This window comes from Prosopis cineraria, unplaced genomic scaffold, assembly GCF_029017545.1.
Source record: "Prosopis cineraria cultivar Desert tree isolate PC_DT_omini unplaced genomic scaffold, ASM2901754v1 PC4, whole genome shotgun sequence".
NCBI classification, from domain to species: Eukaryota; Viridiplantae; Streptophyta; class Magnoliopsida; order Fabales; family Fabaceae; genus Prosopis; species Prosopis cineraria.
This window is the reverse complement of record NW_026555335.1, coordinates 42584278-42604182: the sequence shown is the minus strand read 5'-3', so window position 1 is coordinate 42604182 and position 19905 is coordinate 42584278. Positions and strand designations below refer to the sequence as shown.

General features: G+C 28.3%; 1 protein-coding gene across 1 annotated transcript; it reads right to left on the bottom strand.

Annotated features, from left to right (window-relative positions):
* Positions 1 to 11734: 11734 nt before the first annotated feature.
* LOC129310146 (uncharacterized) lies at positions 11735 to 14766 on the bottom strand. The gene is made up of 5 exons (XM_054952012.1): positions 14422 to 14766; positions 14176 to 14308; positions 13987 to 14093; positions 12670 to 12819; positions 11735 to 12591 (listed from the first exon to the last, which is right to left on the bottom strand). The coding sequence occupies exons 1-5, from the start codon at positions 14608 to 14610 to the stop codon at positions 12508 to 12510; spliced, it is 663 nt and encodes a 220-aa protein (XP_054807987.1). The 5' UTR covers positions 14611 to 14766; the 3' UTR covers positions 11735 to 12507.
* Positions 14767 to 19905: the final 5139 nt, after the last annotated feature.

Here is a 19905-nt window from a genome sequence, read left to right as displayed (position 1 = left end):
AGGGAAAATTTTTTTGTTCTATTTATAAGTTACATCATTAAATTTTCATCACAAATTTTTTCTTTTATCCTTTATTAAATATTGAAAAGAGAAAATGTATTATTAAAATATATATATTTAATAGTAATAAAATTTAAAACTTATTAAATTTTTAGACAAATTTAATAAATTTTAAATTTTTTTTGTTTCAATAAAACATATTAAAAATAATTTATAAATAAAATCAGAAGATCATATTTAAAAAGGAACTAAAATAAAAACTTGTGCAAAGTTAAAGAATTAAAAAAATGCTTTAGATGATTTTTAAAATAGAAGAGAGATATCTAGAGTTAAGATAATATAGAGGAGAGGGCAGTGTATCTCTACATTATATGTATTTTCTCTACATTATAAGTACACTAATTAATATCTATATATTTTTTGAAAATACTAAAACATTCTTGCGCATGGAATGGGGAATAATTTTATTAGCAAAAATTTACAAAAAAAACATATATGTGAAACCCATGATAAAAAAACCTAAGTATGGAACCTGCCATTAAAAAATTGAGTGTGAGACTTATAATTTAATTAATAAATTTTATTTACATATGGTGAAAAATTTTTTGTATATAAATTCTCATTTGTAAATGTTAAAAATTTAGACAAAGTGTAAAAAATAATAAAATTCTTATATTTTGAAAGATCAAAAGTAAAAATTAAAAGTGGCTATAAGATTTTTAGTAAAAATAATAGGCGTTAGATACATAATAAAATTATCAATTTTATTTAGATAAAGTATAAAAAGTAATTTTCTTAAAATAAATATAAATAAAATTAATTTACTGAAAATAATAAATTCTAAATAAAATAATTTTTTTCTTTTGAGTTTATATACACAAGATTATAAATATTGTAAACTATAAAGCTAAGTTACAAATTATAAAATAAAATATTCTATTAAATTTAAAGTTCTATGGGGATAAGACATGTCTCGGAAAAATAAATTATCCTTTGTATTTTAAAATGGATAGAGTAACAAATTTTTAGGTTAATTATGTAAAAATAACACAACATGTTGTTACCAAAAAAGATAAAATAATTTTGAATACCCAAAAAAAATGATGATTTGTTGCAAATATTTTTAATATAGATCAATTTGTTATTTATGTTTTTATATCAAAAGGATAAAAAATTCTAAACAAAGAAAGTTGTGTTTTCTAAAATAAAATTTTATTTGTAAATAAAAATTATAAAATAAAACATATCTTAATTTAAATTTATATGAGAATAACATAGTTTAGATAAAAAGATTTATTATATATTTATTACTAACATGAGATAACAAATCATAAAATAATTTATTTGATACAGAACAAGTTTTTGGCCATACTTTTCAAATGAGTAAGGTAAAAAATTTATTATTTTATTATTTATATGTAAAATAAATTATGGTTTGAAACCCTATAAAACACAATTGTGCAATCATGTGCTTCAAATTAATTATATAACGTCAATGGATTTATCTTCTACTGTAGGCTTAATCTTTTCTCAGCCATTATATTACTTGTAATATACACATATATGATTGATAAATAGTTTTATAACATAAATTATACTATTTGCTTAATTTACAATAATTAAAATTATAATTTATAAATAATACTTTGACATAAATTGTAAGATGATTTATTATAGTATATGTTCAATTTTTTTTAAGGTGAAACTTCAGGACAACAAAATTTGGAAAAAATAAGCTAGGGAGGCGAGAAGTTAAAAAAAAATATTAATTTTTTTATATATATACACAAGGATAGTATATTATAAAATAGAAGCTGTTTCTTAAATTTTAATTTATATGGAACAATGTATTTCACTTTAAGTACACTAAAATAAAATTTTTTAATATTAATATTTATTTTCTATCTTTAAATACTAAGCACAGGGCATAAATCATCCCACTATAGATCTATGATTGGATGAATAGTAATTTTATTTTATTTCTTCAATTTTTTTATGTTTTAGAAATTATATGGGACTCTCAATATAAAATTGAGTGGGGGGTTTATTGTGAAAAAAAATGATAAATGTGAGACTCGTAATGAAAATAATAGATGTGAGGCCATGTCATTCGGTGTTTATATTTTTTTTCATATGTCTAAGATAATAATGTAAAATGTATTCGTCCCATCATAAATCTACCGTAGGATGAATGAAATTTTTTTAATTGAATATTGAAAATAATTGTGAAGTTTATAATAAAAAATTAGTGATATATGTGAAATTCATAATAAAAAGAATAAGTGTGAGAACTTGTCATTTGGTACTTTTATTTTTTATATGCATGAGACAATAAATAAAAAGTGTTTGTCCAACTGTAAATCTATTGTGGGATGAGTGATAATTTTTAATTGTTTTAAAAAAATTTCTAGATTTTGTAGGATCATGTGACACTTACAAATTAAACATAATTATATAGATGAATTTACTATTAAGTTTTGCCGGAATAATTTGTGAGGGGATATGTAATAACTCAGGAATTTTAAATAAAAACTTAATATATAATATTATATTATAACTATAGATATATTAATTTTAGGATAATTTTGGCAAGAAAGGGAGTTGGTGTAGTGAAAGTGTGTACAAAATTCACTCATTATTAAGCTTGAGGTTCAAATCTGATAAGGCACAAAAAGGGGTCCATTTTTGTGATTTTAGCTTTTGTAGAATTACTAAAATACCCTCCCCTCATTAAATTTAATTTTCTCTTTCTTTCCTTGCTTAGGTGCATTGTCAGTTTAGGAGAGTGGGAGGAGAAGCGAGAAGAATCTAGAGTGTTACTCTTTGTTCCTCTACCATCACTGACTCATCTCTGCCTTTTTCATTCCTTGCTGTCACCGACGTTGGAGGAGGCTTACAGTTGCTCTAAAAAACGTTCAGGTTCATCTACCTATTTCCTATCTCTATTTTTTTTCCTTCTTCGCCCGCTGCTCTCCCTGTATCGTCCACATATAAGTTGTAAATGGAGTAAAGGACCAAATCGTTGAAGCTAGAAGGTTCTTCTCACGAGTTCTTTCTTCCCAAGTTCAGCTGTGAGCCTCGTTATCCCTTCCTTTCTGTGATCCCTGTTTCTGCGTTTTTCTGTGTGCTGTTCGTCCGTGTCATTCTGGGCTGTGAAGTCACAAAGTATTGAGTGCTGAAAGGCTGTTACTATAAGCTTGTGTTTGTGCAGTTGAATCATTCTTCTTCTATTGTTGGATATGGTGATAACGTTCAGATTATAGCTTCCCCTGTTCAGCGTTCAAGAGTACGTCCGTTTCTTTTTTCTCTTGGTCCACCACTGTTCAGGCCAGCTGAGTTGAGGGTGCGAGGAAGAACGAGACCCTGACCAGAATTAAAGGCAAGGAATATTTTGAGAATTTGAAGCTTTAACAAGTAAGTGAATAGCATTCGTTATAATTATTTATTGAAAATCTTTTATTGAAATATTTCATTTTTATAAATTATGTTAGTTTTAGAAATTTTAAAATAATGATGAAAGATAGTTACACTATGATTTAGGCATTTTCTCAAGAAATATATTTCTAATATTGATGAAGGCTCCTTTACTTATTAAAATTCAAAAATTTCTTAGTCGCATGATTAGTACAAGTTTGTACATTCGTTATGATATATCGATTTGGCAAGTTTCATATATCTGAAGTAATTCATGCGAGTTTGATCTTGAGAATGAAAGTTTGACTTCAAAAATGATTATTTCTCTCGCATGTTTGAAACGGGATTTCTAAGAGAACTCTATACAGAACCCTGCTGCTAATGGCAGTTCCGTTAGCCCGTAGCGCGCTGTGGTTAAATATTAGCTAGTTTGTTTCGTGAGTTTTATTCTCACGTTTGGTATTCGTGGGCTTTATACCCGCATTTGATTTTGTGGCCTGAGCCGCGTTTGATTACTTACCCTCGTAGGCTGTGTGTTCACGTTTGTTTCATAGCTTCAGCTGTGTTTGGTTACTTACCCTCGTAGGCTGTGTGTCCACGTTTGTTTCGTAGCTTCAGCTGCGTTTGGTTACTTACCCTCGTGGGCTGTGTGTCCATGTTTGTTTCGTAGCTTCAGCTGCGTTTGGTTACTTACCCTCGTGGGCTGTGTGTCCACGTTTGTTTCGTAGCTTCAGCTGCGTTTGGTTACTTACCCTCGTGGGCTGTGTGTCCACGTTTGTTTCGTAGCTTCAGCTGCGTTTGGTTACTTACCCTCGTGGGCTGTGTGACCACGTTTGTTTGGTAGCTTCAGCTGCGTTTGGTTACTTACCCTCGTGGGCTGTGTGACCACGTTTGTGTCGTAGCTTTAGCTGCGTTTGGTTACTTACCCTCGTAGGCTGTGTGTCCACGTTTGTTTCGTAGTTTTGCCTACGTTTGGTTAATTACCGTCGTGGACTGAGTGTCCACGTTTGTAATCTATTCTGTTGAGTTTTCAAAATTTTAAATGTTGATTAATATGTGTTTTCAAAATTTACTTGATTTTAACTAGTAATTTGCATCACTTTGAGTTATATGAGAGCAGATTGTTTTCTTTAAGCATAATAGCATAAATTGTTTTCAATTTACTCTTATTTTATAAATATGGTTATGACTTACATGTTTACAAATTTTGGTGGAATTGCTTTTAACTAACTGACACCATTATTAGAGATTATTGATTAAAATTTTAAGAACTTTTTCATGAAAATGCTATTCATTGAAAAATTTATTTTGACCTCAGATTTGTTAGCTAACGTTGATCCCACCATCGACCTCTAAAGGGCAAATAGCTACAGTGGGTAGACCTTTTGATTGGTATTATTGCTTTAATGTAAATATATAATTTGTATGTCTTTTGATTTAAAAGAAAGAGTATATGTTCCATATAGGTTGTTGATGAACCTTATTTTTGGTTTGTATATTGATTGCTGGCTAGAAGGAGCTACGCTCCTGATTTATACTGATATTTGTAAAAAATTTTGTTGTAGAATTTTCGAGAGATCTTAGTTACAGGGGAGGTTCTGTCGAAATTTTTATAAAAAACATTGACACTTTCTTATGATAATGAATTTAAAGAAGTTATTTTAATTCTTATATGATTTGATTGAATTTTGTTCTTTTCTTGAAAAATGGAATAAATATTCACTTGGAGGCTTACGGGAATGTGAGAGTGGTTCACACCCGTACCGATCACCCTCTATTTTGGGGTGTGACAGGATAAATTCTAACAGTATTTTAATAATTTAAAGTTTTTAGATTTTGAATGATCATGTGGCACTTGCTAAATAATTCTAATAATATTTGTTGGTTGATAAATTTTCTTCTCACAGTAGTAAATTTTTTTCAAAATTTGATTTCAAATTTTCTTTTCATATTAATCAAAAGAAGAGCACAAGTACAGTGGGAAATCTTCATATTTATCCTCGTACAACACATTTAAAATAAAATAAAATAATTTATTATTTATATTTTTAATATGCATGTGAAAAATAAAATAATTTTTTTAGATTTAATTAAAATGAAAAATTCTAAATAGACTAAAATAAATGAATTTTTTAATTTTTAATTTCTACTTTATTTTAACCTTCTAAATATTAAATTATCCTGTGCATCGTATGGGAAATAAATATAGTTTATATGTATCTTTGAACATTTTCTTGAATTTTTTTATTTTAAAAGAACAAAAGAAAGTTTGAGTGCATGCCTATTACTCACACCCCTGTCTTTGGCACCAGATATTTTTCGCTTGGCAAATATTATTAAGTTTTATTGTATTTAAATTTTCTTATCACTATTATATTTTAAGGTTCAAATCTTTTTGTCTGTGTTTTTAAATCCAGTTAACCAAGGTGTGGTTTGTAATAATTTTTTTTTTTTTTCATCAATAAAGTTACAATTGTGTTGCCGGACCAAAAAAGTTATAGTTGTGTTGAGAATTTTGTGTGGATAGTACCGATTATACAAAAATATATCTTTTCTTTTTTGAAAAATAGTTGTTTGAGGAAAAATAGATAAATAAATAATAGGAAAATAATAACAAAATTCTTTTAAATTATATAAATGACAATTTGATCTTTTGAGATGTCATAATTTCATTAAAGTTTTTAGGAATTTTTTTGTCACTAATGAATTTATATAAATGATCAAATTGCCTTTCTTGAAAAAAAATAACAAGTAATGATTATAAATTTTATTTAAATGGTCACAACCTTTCTTCTTATATTTACAATAATGCAATAGTAAATAGCAACTTTGCATGTTAAATTTTTAATATTACTATAAGTGTTGGAAATAATAATTAATGATCATAAGTTTTATTTGAATAATCATAATTTTTTTCTTATATTCGCAATAATATAATTGAAAATTACAATTTTGCATATCAAATTCTTGATATTACTATAAATATTAAAGATAACAAGTAATGATCATAAGTTATGTTTAAACAATCACAACTTTGCTTTTGACATTTGTAACAATACAATAACAAATCATAAGTTCGTGTGTTAAATGTTTAATTTAATCATTTACATAAATTCATTAATGATAAAAAAACTTCTAGAGATTTTATTCAAATTATAATATTTTAAAAAATTAAATTGTTATTTATATAATTCAAAAAAATTTTATCATCATTTCCTCTGAGAAATAAGAATATGAGGAAGGGAAAAGAAAATTTGGATTATGACACTCTATCCAAAGAGTAATAACACGAGCAACTAATAACAGAATGTGGCGGAGAACTTGTAACCCAAGTGAGGGTATTGGCGTATTACCATTATAATTGAGAATGCATGTAGAGAATTGGGGACAGGGATTAGAAGGAAGGGCGGAACTCAAAATTTTGCGTAGAAAGTTGAGTTCCATCAATTGTGATACAATTGGATTCCGATCCAAAGAACCCAGTTCCACTTTTCTAAAGCTCGCTGTGCAGACCATTTTGCCCCAGCAATCTCTCTTCCTGAAACAATAACAGACGGACGGCGAAGATGAAGAATCACTCACGTTCGACGGCATGCTCCAGATACCTTTCCATGGCGACTCCAAGGAAGGCGATCGATGGCCCCCGACTCCCATGGCTTCTGCAGTCCCTCATTGATTGCATTCACAGGAAGAGTTGAAGACCAGGAAGGACCATGTAGATCTCAATTCACAAGCCAAAAAGACTTCGATCGAGAGAGAGAGAGAGAGAGACATTTCAAAGAAATTGCAAGTAGTTGCCACATTTCCGGTTGAAAAGCCAATCAGAAAGCAATTCCGGGAGACCCAGTCAGAGATCAACGATTACGGGTTTTTGACACAGGGTGGGTTGGAAAACATGAAGACAATTTTTATCCCACCTACATCTCTGTGCCAAATATGTTTTTTAAATTTCATTTTCATTTTCACTTTTATCTTTACTTTTATTTTCGTTTTCGCTTTCGCTAAAATCATTTCTCCTTGGCAAACGGGAGATTAGTAAATAGAACAGATCATAGAGAACTGTTAAATTCAATAAAATTATACTTTTATCAGAACCACGCAATTTTTAAAACATGAATAATATGGTTATTTTTAATTTTTTGTGTGTAATTTTTTAAATTTTCAGTTTATATCTACATATTTCAAAGGTTTGAATAAAAAAACAATAATTTTTTTAGAAACTCTTAAAATTATTATCCCTTAGGGGAAAAATAATCGATTAAATAATAAAAATAGTATAGTAAATTTTACACAGAAAAAGGGATATTATCTTTTCAAGTATTCAACCTCAATACAAAGGAGTTAGAGCAAAGATACAGATAAAAGCACCTTTTCTTGGGGTAAAAAAATAAGAAATGAAAATAAAATGAGTTTTAATGTTAATGAAACATAATAATCATATTGCAATATGGATGTTTGGTTTGCAAGTGCGTGTCATTTTCTACACGTTGCTCTCTTTCTAGAAAGCTTATATGTTGAGCAAAGCTACTGATTACTTAAAAGCATAATCTAACAAGTACATTGTGTGGTAATCAAGTAACCGACCTCTATATATTGTTTGTGCAGCATCAATGGATCTTTTTCCAACTTCGAAACGAATATATCAGTTCTTCTGAATTTGTGATCATTATGATATAGTCACATTGAAAGATGCAATGTTTAATGTTGCCAGCATGTAACCAAACCACTTCTTGTGTTTCTTGTCACTAAAATGAGACTTTCACCTCTAACACCCCCCCCCCCCGAAAAGAAAAAAAAAAACTCCTGTTCCTTTTCCACACAACTAATGTATCTTTTCACTTGCCAATTGATTAAACGTAAATTATCATGATTGTCAAGTCCATTGCCCGAGCATTACTATGTGCGTGTTTGGATACGCATTTTAATCGATTTTTCAATTATACACTCAAACCCCAGATTGTTCAACTTTCCGCTGCAAGAGTTAGCGTGTGTTTGGATACGTATAATAATTAATTTTTAAGTTCAAAATCAATTTTTTGAGCCAAGTTATTCAAATAGCCAGAAAAAGTCAAAAATTAATTATTGCCGTAAACGCACGTTTTTTCCGAATCTCTCTCGATCAGCTCCCTGCAAAAAGTTCATCAAAAGTGTTGGAAAAATTTACAATGAAAGGCCCAAGAAAAAATTATAAAAAAAAATAACATTAAATAAAAATAAAACTAAACTCTCTTCTCTTATCTTTTTTTTCTCAATAAAATTTAAATTTTATATCCTCAAAAAATTAATATTTTATATTTAAAAATTAAATTATATAGTAATTTATATAGTTAAAATTGATTATGATTAAATTATATAAATAATTTTAATTCTGCTAAAATTAATTTTAAAAAAATAGTATTCAAATAGATTACATTATAATATAATCAATTATAATTAAAATCTATTACTTAATCAATTATTTTATAACCTATTATATTCAACTGAAATCCAAACAGGCACTTAACTTATGCGTTGGAATTTTAAAGGCATGAGAGAAAAATTATAAGAAAGGCCCAAGAAAAAAATTATAAGAAAGACACAAAACTTAGTAAAATTGATTTAAATAAAATATTAATTGATAGAAAAAATTAATTTAATTTAATTTTTATTTGAGGGTCATTACAAAAATTGTTACAAAAGTTCATAGAGAGAGACTTTGCGTCATTTGTTACATTGTTATATTTTTTATATTGTCAAAATTTTAGACAGTGCTTAACATCTTCATTAAATATGCTTCATATTCATGATTTCATTAAAAATTAATTTGTATATTATCATCTTTATTAATTATTATAAAATTAATATTTGGTATTTAAGAATTAAATCTTTCTCTTTTATTAAATTTATTTGAACTAAGATATATTGAGTTATTTATTTATGTAAATTAAAATTGTTAATGTTACTATAGTTTAAATTTTTATAATTAATCAGATATATAATTTAAATAATATATTTTAATTTTTAAATAAAATTTAAAAATTTTAATAATATTAGATACAAATTTATTAATAATTTTATTTTAAAAAGTAATATCCTTTATAATAATTTATGCAATTAAAATTAATTCTAAATAAATTATTCAAATATCTTTAATTCTATCAAAATTAATTTTATAAAAATAATATTTAAATAGATTGCGTTACAATATAATTAATTATTATTAAAATTAAATATTTAATTAATTATTTTTATAATTAATTATACTCAACTTAAATTTAAAGGACCCTATATTGTTACAACAACTCGTTGACATGAAAGCATAACTCCGTTAATACTCAATATGATACTTTCATCGGTATTGCCACTAATTACCAAAAAAATAACGTTGTTCAAGTACATGAGCATACAAGTTTAAAGATGTTATCTTATTTATTCAAGATTGTTAATGTAACAATAAACTTTTGGTCAGAGTTATTACTTATTGTTATTATTATTAAAGCATTTTCCGTTTTACATGGAACTCGAAAAATGAGTTTGATCTCATTATATGGGTTGAGTTATGTCGCCAAAAAGTCGCTTTTTTAAAACCCAAGCTATCTAGGCCCTAAACCTTATGGTCCAACCCTTAAGAACAGTTAGCCCACTTAACCCCCATAAAAAATCTATGAGGGAAGGAAGGGAAGGTTTCAAATTTTTGATGCCACTCATTCGAAAAATAAAATAGAATGAAAATGAAAAAAAAAAAAAAAAAAAACTCCAATCTCCTCCTCACTCGCGTTTGACTATCTTTGCCTTGCTTTTGAAATGGCTTCAGCTCCGACTCCTCACCTTAATCTTAAATTTCAGTAAGCATGACATGTTTTATATATTTATTGAGAACAAGGTTTTAAAAATCAGATTGATCATTAAACTAGATGAGACACTGATTCACGGTTCATTGGTTGAACTGTGGTCTAACCGGGGTCGAATCATTTAACATTAAATAAATATATTTTTAATTTATGTATCATAATTAAATAAGAAATACATTTAAATATGCATTTTTTTCAAAAATATATTACAGATGCTTGGTAATATAATTTATTATTGATAAATACATAATTAATATTAATTATAATTGAAGCTTTTCATTTAAATATCAAGAAAGATGTATTTTAATTTTAATTTTAATTTATTTTTTTAAAATTTTATTCAGTTTTTTCATGAGAACTGATTTGGTTTTACCGATTTTTGACCGATTTTATTGGTTGTTGACCAGTTCTCTACTGATCGGTTTTTAGAGGTCAACTGAACCGGACTAAGAGCCAGTTCCTGATTCAACCGGTTGAACCGGCCAGTCCGATCCGATTTTTAAAACCTTAATTAAGAACTAGCATGTGGCATGTGTTATGTACAGGCATAAAATGAATCAATAAAATATATGTGCGTGAGTGATGTAACATTTTTTACAGCTTATAAATATCATGATTTATTAAAAAAATATGAATAAATAAACATTTAAATATTAGTTTTAGTGTGAAGAGGAAATTGAAATTTACTATATTTGAGTGGTTCTATCACTCACCGTGACCCTATTTAAAAGACCATTAACACTATCATCCTTTATTGCATACATAATAAGGATAGATTTAGCTTACATCAAGTACTTGGAGAATTAAGCTATATGTATAACCTTATCAGTCACCAAAGTTAGATAATGAAAAAAAAAAAAGATAAAACATTTTGTTGGATATATTTCATAGTAAGCAATCATCACAATAGACCATGATAACAATTACCATATTTAAAATAGATTCAATAAAATAGAAAAATAACATTCTTACCTTTTTAGCCTTAATCTTTAAGAGAGAGATAAGTCAATTGAGGTTAAATACCTATAAAATTAGTAAAATATATAAAATTCATTAATTGAAATAAGGTGATAGTGGATAAAATTCCATCAAGTCCCCCTAAAATAAATACAAGATTATCAAAAGTAAATGAAATAAAAGTTATATTAAAAAAAGTTTTGAAACAAATTAGATACATAGGTATATGTGAATCAAATACCCATGGAAAATAAACAGGAGAAGGTATTTAAAAGTTTTGCTAGACTCATTACAACCAAACAGAGTTCAAAAATTAAAAGTGAAGATTGAGTTAATTTTAAAATGAATGAGGGTGTTGTGCGGGACGACAAAGGGAATCAAAGAGATTGAGTTAATTTTGAAGATTGAGTTAATTTTCAGTTCCCTCGAAGAAATTGAAGAGATTCTTTCCACATGAAACTATTAGCTTTACACGTTTTCATGTATTATATCATAGTTTTTGCATTGAAGTAGCATATATGTTATAACGAACATTAGAAAGCAAGATCATCCAATCAAATTCAAAAAGAAAAAAACAATTTGATTCTTCAGGAAGAAGAAAAATTAATGGCAATCACTCCAATGTCAACTTCTCTGATCATTTTCTCACACCTAATCGTCTAATACCAGTCCTCTTAATATAGAGAGAAGTGTCTTACATAAGCCCCCCCTTTTAATTTTTTGAAGGGGAAAAAAGAAAAAAGAATATAAACTATTTTAATTCTATAAGAAGCCAAAATATATGAAAGAATAACAGTTACACACACATGAATAACTGGTTTGGATCCTCTTTATCACCTTCTCTCAATTTGTTGTCAGTTTTGAAAAGAGATGAACAAAAAATATGCGAGTCCCATCACTCAAGTGGATCTCTCACATCCAAATACACGAAAACGATATTAGTGACAGGAACTTCAATGAAGGCCCTCAACTTGAAGTGCTATAATAAACCCACAGTCGGGACCTTAATATTTCATAAATATTATTCTTTTCATCCTAAATTATAAAATATTTTTAAATAAAATTACACATACTAATAAAACTTATTAAATACACTTTATAACCTTACAAGATAAAATTGTAAACTTTGAAAAATGCCTTTCATTTAATATTCCACTTGTAAAATAATATTAAAGAGAAAGAATATATGTGAATAGTAATATTAAAAAAGTATCATTAATAAAATTTTATCTTGATCAAAATGTTTTATATTTTAAAATGTCGAATTTTCTCCAAAAATGTCTTATAATTTAAAATAAAAGTAATATTACTCAAATATATGAAAGTTTTTACCAACCTTACTATCAGTTGTACCGTCTCCAATCATAGATAATACTTTGTAGCCATGAACCTGAAATCTAAGTTTAATTAGCTTGACAAGCAATGTAGTAGATTAAACTTAAAATTAATAAGCAGATACAATACCAACCTTCCTGATTTGTTGCATTGCAGTAGCTTCTCCTCCACTTCTTGAAGTAGACTCGTTCTTATCAAACCCAATAAACTCTTCGGAGCTACCAAAAAGTAGTTGGTTGGCAAAAATATTCTCTTGATGAATTCCGAGCATTGACGCAACAGGCTTCATAAGAAGTGACTTAGTATTTAATTAGAAAGGAAAGAAAGTTTCTAATTCATTGTCCTGCACGCTTATCATATACGAAAATCACTGCGTTAAATTCTCTGGAGTCGTGAGTGTTAAGCTGCGCAAATCATTTTAATATCTTCATATGTACAATGACGATGTTAACTCAGTGTATCCTGATTCACCCTTTTGAAACCAGAAGGAAACAAATATAAGAATCATTAATTATTAACTTTCCACATACATTGATCATTTGACGGAAACCCCCTGAAATCAGATAAACATGTTTTTTTACTAGCCTTTAGTTTGTCAACTAACTCTTGAATGCCAGGGGAAAGCCTGCATATTGAGAAGCAAAATCATAAACAATGCCCTTCATCTGTTCACATTTCTCATCAAAGAAACAGATTGCGATTTGTGACATGATGAGAAAAGGAACAAAAGTGTAAATTTGAAACACAAATCATAGTTTTGTCGTTAAACTTTAGAATGACCAGACATATGAACAATTCAGTTATTTTTGTATGTTACCGGAAAAAAAATTTCTCCACGGTACAATTATTTTTTAAGTATATTATTGCAGTTTCATGATTAAAAATTCTCTTGCAGGAAATATATGATTTGATGACAAGGCAATATCATTTTTTGGCTTTGACACCATGCGGAGTTTCTCCTGAACATGCATAAGGTGATCAAGTAAGCATTGGGCATGGTAAAGGATTGCAGCTTTAATAATGGGAAACTAGAAATCGAGAAAGAAAACCTTCCAGTGAGAGCGAGTCAACTCTATTAATTCTGACAGTCCTAATTCCTCACTTTCCTGATAAATCTACCCCAGTACAAGGACACGTCACACATGCACAGAAACTGGATACGAGTCATTGGCAATTCTGATTTCTGAGTACACATCTAACACATATCCCTTAGTTGGAGTATCCACAGACATGACACAAGTACATGCAACAAAAATGCATGAAAATAAAGATAGAGACTACAAAATGCAGGTGAAGATTTTGAAAACTTTTCTATCTCATAATTAGAATATTCTAATTCTATCATGTAACTAGGAAACAATTATTCGGGAAGCAAGATCGGATTTTAACAAAATGATCATATACGCCAAACTTAACAAATAATCAAGATCGTTAACAAAATCACTCCTACCTGGGGGGTCTTTGCACAAGACAACCTGAACTTGAGACAAAGAGGGACTGAACAAAGATAGTCTGGCAGCCAAGGCATCCTCAAAAGGAACAGAACCACCCATTGCTCTGTTAAAATTCAGTGCACAAGTTGGACACGAAAACATCAAAACAAAAGGCATTTAAAGTGTTTATAGTTTGTTTATCCAACCTAGCAGTCCATTCTGCCACAGCCTTTCCAGCCCCGCAAAAATCAGCGAGCTCATCAATACCTTCATCCAGGCAGACGGAACTATCGACATCAAAGCACACAGCATCAGCGTCTCGCCAAAGCTCAAGAATATCTATCATTTAAAGAAAGAAACAATCAATAGTATGATTTCAAATCCTGAGGTCGAAAACATCGGTCGGAGTGATAGAAGCCTCCGGAAGGCAGCTTGTTCCCAGAATGGCTCACTTTTGAACCCCGTACTGGCTGAACTGAAGCAAAAGTTACGTTAAATGACGAGAACCATTTCGTGGTCTTCAATCGAAATTCATAGATACTCTTCCTCAGCTGTAGTGTAGAAGATGGCAGAAAACGAGACTGATATTTTCTACCATAAGCGCAGACAAGGTTGGTCCTAGAACTCACAAGCCCTTCCATGAAATCCTCGGTTCTTAAACCCGAGAAATCCTAAAATCTATCCAAGAATCACCAGAAAATGTTGAAAACACCAAATGGATGCAGCACCTATCCTCTGCAAGAATGAAGCTATATAGATGTTAAATAAAAGAATATAGAATGCATTATAGATTTAGATCTGCACGAATGAAGCTATATAGATGTTAAATAAATGTGAATTTTAGTAATGAAGCAAACGTTCGAAGTTAATTTATTCGCGCTCGAGGGATGGTGGGGCCTGGCGTATCTGCCCCGATGCTCAGGCGAACTGTGCTTTAATTACCCCAGCTGAGGCCTGACCTGAGACGTTCGCGATTTCAAATTATCAGCTGAAACCCAAATAATAATAATAGTAATAATAATAAAATTACAATTTGCCAAATTGGTGTCTGATGGACTGGGCCAGAATGATATTTTGCATAGTTCGTTCAAAATTAATCCTTGCTGTAGGCAAATTTTTTTTTTTTTTAATCGTGCACGTTTCTATGTAATTCTATTTGAAATATAATTATGCATTAAATATAGACATTTATTCTAATGAGTTGGCAAATACTTTTATCATGTGAAGAGGCCGCCTTGTTTTACGAAGAGGCCATCTTACTTTTTGGATTACTCAAGTTATTCTCATAGTCAATAGCCATGAAATTAATTTTTTAAAGAATTTGAGTACTATTTAAAAAGTTATCTTCTCTCAAATGATGTTTTTCATACACACCTTTAAAAATTAAATTTTAAAATGATTTTTAAGGGATCTAAATCGTTATCACATGTACCACACCCATCAGGTAAAAAGCCTTTTGTTTAATAAATTAGGTTTCATGATTTGCAAGAAAAAGGCCTCTTTTTGGTTTTTTGATAGAATGTAAGAAAAAGGTATTTTTATTAGCTTTTAGCCCAACTTCAAATTGACTTATGAGTTAAGGTGCAAAATGTAGCACTCTGATTTTTTTTTTTCAAAACAATTTTACTCAATCATGGTAAAAAAGTGTATACCATGATAAACAAAAGTTAACTTATCTTATATATATTTTTTAAAATAATTCTATAACTTAAAACACTATCATAGTAAGAAACGATAAAACATAACCTTATAAAATACTTTTCCTTTTAAATTAACTATCATGGTAGAAAAGATTAAACCCTTTTTTAAATAATACAAAATAATTTTATACAACTAATACACATTTACAACCATAGTTGGGTTACAGCCACCTAATATATTTTATATCAATAAATTTAATATAAAAATATTTTATAATTGACTTAAGCTTACATAATACAATATCTCGGACAAATTTTTACCTCTCACATACCATTGGGCTAAAACCACATTTTCCATCCTTATACTCCCAACAAGTATAAACTATAGACCAATAACTAAATTAAACAACTTAATCAATTTTCAAAATAAGCCAATTATTTGGCCTCATAATCATGCCATTTCAAACCATCCAAAATAAATTAGAGATCAAAGTTACAGTCATCCAAAATGTACTAAAAGTAAAAATAGTTTAAATGGCGTGATTACATTCATATAATTGTCAATAAACAAAAAGCCCTAATATTGACAATATAACACATTAAAAATCATAAATTAGATACTCAAAAGAGATAATGGATCGATGTCACTAAGCCTCAGAGACTCCTCCATGCACCACTTGTAGCTCTTCTCCTAAAAATTATTAATCACATAATGAGACTTAAAAGTTTCAGTAATCAATGCCAATTTATGATAATATATACAAACAGTTAAATGTGTGATTGCCAAATGGAGAAACAACAGTCATGTAATTTTAAGAAAAATATAAGAAATATTATAATATATAACAAACAACCATCTTTATCTCTCTCTATTAACCTCAAGACATAGCCCTTACTTGGTGCTAAATTACCCAGCCAAAGGTATATTAGCCTGAACCCTTACAAGCCACCTATTGGGCTCCAATAGGGGCGTACCACGTGGCATATAAATATAACAACAACAACAAGTCTCTCAACACCTTCCACAATAATCAAATAAATTCATAACAACACTGTACAATTATATAATATTATAATTTTCACAATTTTCTCATTTTCAACAATTTTATAATATGAAATCCTTTTTGGCAAAAATACTTCAAAATGCATATCTACAATTTTCAATTTTTTCATAAATATAACAAAGTAATTTCTCAACAACAATTCATAATTTTCTTAATAATCACCCAATTAACATAAAGCAACACTAATCACAAATTAAAAGCATGATTACCTCGTGGCTTTTTCAATAAATTTTTCCTTACAATTTCTCTCCCACCACAATCTTCACCAATAATACAATCTGCAAATAATATTATTTATAAATATTAGTTTAAATTATTGAAACTAATAAAATAACTCTAATAATAGAATTAGAAAATATAACATAATTTCTAATCTCAATCTTAATACAAATCTAGAGTTAGTATTATCAAGTAAAATTTTTAATTTCTCTTTTAGTCATCAATAAACATTAATAAGTTAAAATCAACCTCTAAACTAATTTCTATTATCAACATTTTTTTTATTTCATAAATTTGCACCTAAAATATTTAAAAATTAAAAATTGAGTCTTAAGCTTAGAATTATTATCCTATAGCCATAGTAATTCATTTCTCATCCCAAATAATCATTTAAACCTCAATAAATCAACATATATTTTTGAATTTAATAAAATCTAGCTTAAGGTTTGATCCACAAGCCTCAAATTCAAAGCTCACTAACAAATTTATACTCTAAAATATTTATTATACTACTAATAATCTTAACAATCACATTTATTCAATACAAATTCATCCCTATTCCAAACCTTAAATTTTTTACCATCATAAAATCAGAAATGAAAAGAGTTAGATAAATAAGAAAAATTTTTAGAACACTTACTTAATTTTAAAAAATTTGAAATTTTATTCTAAATATCCTATTAAAAAGTCTCACCTTTAAAACTTAACTGCGCCGAACTCGTGCGCACAGATGCTCCTTCTATTCGCACACGGAAGAGAAAGGAAATGAAGGAAAAATGAGAGGCGAAGGGTGTGCGTGTAGTTTTTTTTTTTAAAGTGTGGGTTTCACTTTTTTTTGCTTTCCTTTCCTTTGTTTTATATGTGTATATGTAAATCTTTATACGTGTATATGTAAATCACACCTGCACAACGCGTAAAACGTCCGCCTCCCCCCTTTTCTATTTTTTTAATTCCCATGTATATGTATATATAGATATATATATATATATTTCATTTCTCAATCTCTCTTTCTATTATATTTATCTTTCTTCTTTTTTAATAATAATAATAATAATAATTTTTAAAATCTTAACTTAAAATTATATCATAAGTTAGATTTGATAATCATTTACCTTTAAATATTTTTAAAAATTTCTATTAATCCAAATTAACTATTAAAATTTAAATTGGGTTGTTACGCAAAAATACCTATCAAGTGAGTGGCCAAAATATCTAGTAGCTTAAAATGAGAAAAAGTATAAAAATATCCATAATGTTATTAAAGTTAGTGCAAAAATGACTAATCTATTAAATCTCTTAAATGTTAACCGTTTAGCTAACACTTAAATAGAAGTTGACCATTTTTTTTTGCTAATATGAACAAAAAATATTCTTAAGTGAAATTATATGGAGGGTGATTAGTCATCGTGTGAATATCATATGGAAAAATGTTGTTTTGATTGAACATCAAGTTAAAACGCTCGCTTCTTTGCAACAATGGTGAAATTATTTGAGAATTTCAAACCTATCATAAATGAAATTGCTTAAGGTAGTGAAAATATTTTTAATGTAGCAGGTGTAGGAGGTGTGCTTAGTCTCGATCTTCGATTGTGTACAACTTATCTCACTATATTAAATGTTAGGTTTTGCATACAAGAAAAATGAGTGGAGAGAGATGGATGGAGGGGGTGAGATATGTCAGCGAAAAAAATGAGATTTGGTAAGATACATCACCGATAGACTTCAGTAGAAATTAACTTGAGAATAATTTTTTTTTATATCAATGAAAAAATGATCAATTTCTAGTTAGGTGTCAGTTAAATGGTTAACATTTAAAAAATTTGATGGATCGTTTATTTTTGCACTAACGTTAATAATATTGTAAATATTTTTGTCCTTTTTCTCACTTTAGGCTATTGGATATTCCTAGTCGACAACTTCATGAGTATTTTTGCCTCTTTTTTAGTTTTTGTCAGCAAAGATTGACATATGACAAGCACAATAAGTATTTAATATCAAAAATTAATTGCGTTAGAGCAAAGTTAATGGTTTGATCATTTTTGTATTAAATTTAATAATATTATAGGTATTTTTATTCTTTTTTAAAATTTAAATTACTGGATACTTTTGACCCTTGATTTATTTATCATCTGAAGCGTAACCTCTCTTTTTCATTCCTTATGCATCTTATTCTTGTTAAGCAACATTTTTTTCCCGTTCTTATAATGTGCAGGAACCCGCTCTTTTTTATTTTTCATTTGATTTGCTTGCCCATGATCAACTCTTGTTGAATCTGTTATTTGAAATAGTACCCTCAAACTCCCCCAACAAAGAAGAAATACCAAGGGGAAGAAATATATACTAATGTAAGCTCCTCTCAACATTCGGAAAAAAAAGAAGAAAAAGTAATGAAAAATTAGGGGCTGTTTGGTTTTTGTTCTCATTTTTTATTTTCAAAAACTGTTTTGTAATATAGATTTTAAAATTATTTTTTAAAACAAAATAAAATGAAAATCTATTTGGTTATATCAATTAAAAAATAGTTTTAAAATTAAAAAATGGACTGATAGTGATGATTATAAATAAGTAATGGTGATAATTAATAATAAAAATTGATCAAGATAATTATAATCTTCAATAATCAAATGTAGTGTATTTTAAAAATAAAGAAAATAAAATAAAAACAACATGAAGTTGTTTCTATTTTTTGGTTTTTAAAAACAAAAAATGAAAATAATTTTGAAAATGATTAAATGAAAAATACTTATTCAAATAAGTTTTTAATTTTTTTGTTTTTAAAAATAAAAAATAATTTTTAAAAACAGAAAACAAACAGGCCCTAGGTTTCAGAACCTAGATCAATCATGTAAAGAGGGCAAAACACGACATGTCCCTCTGAACATGTCAAGCCACAAGTTGATGCACTGTATAGCGTGAAAAAATTAATGACTGGTAAGAGAAAAATAATCTTGGTTTAGGTTTGTCTTCTCCACGGACAAAATGGACAAGCAAATGCTAATATCTCCGGTTAGTA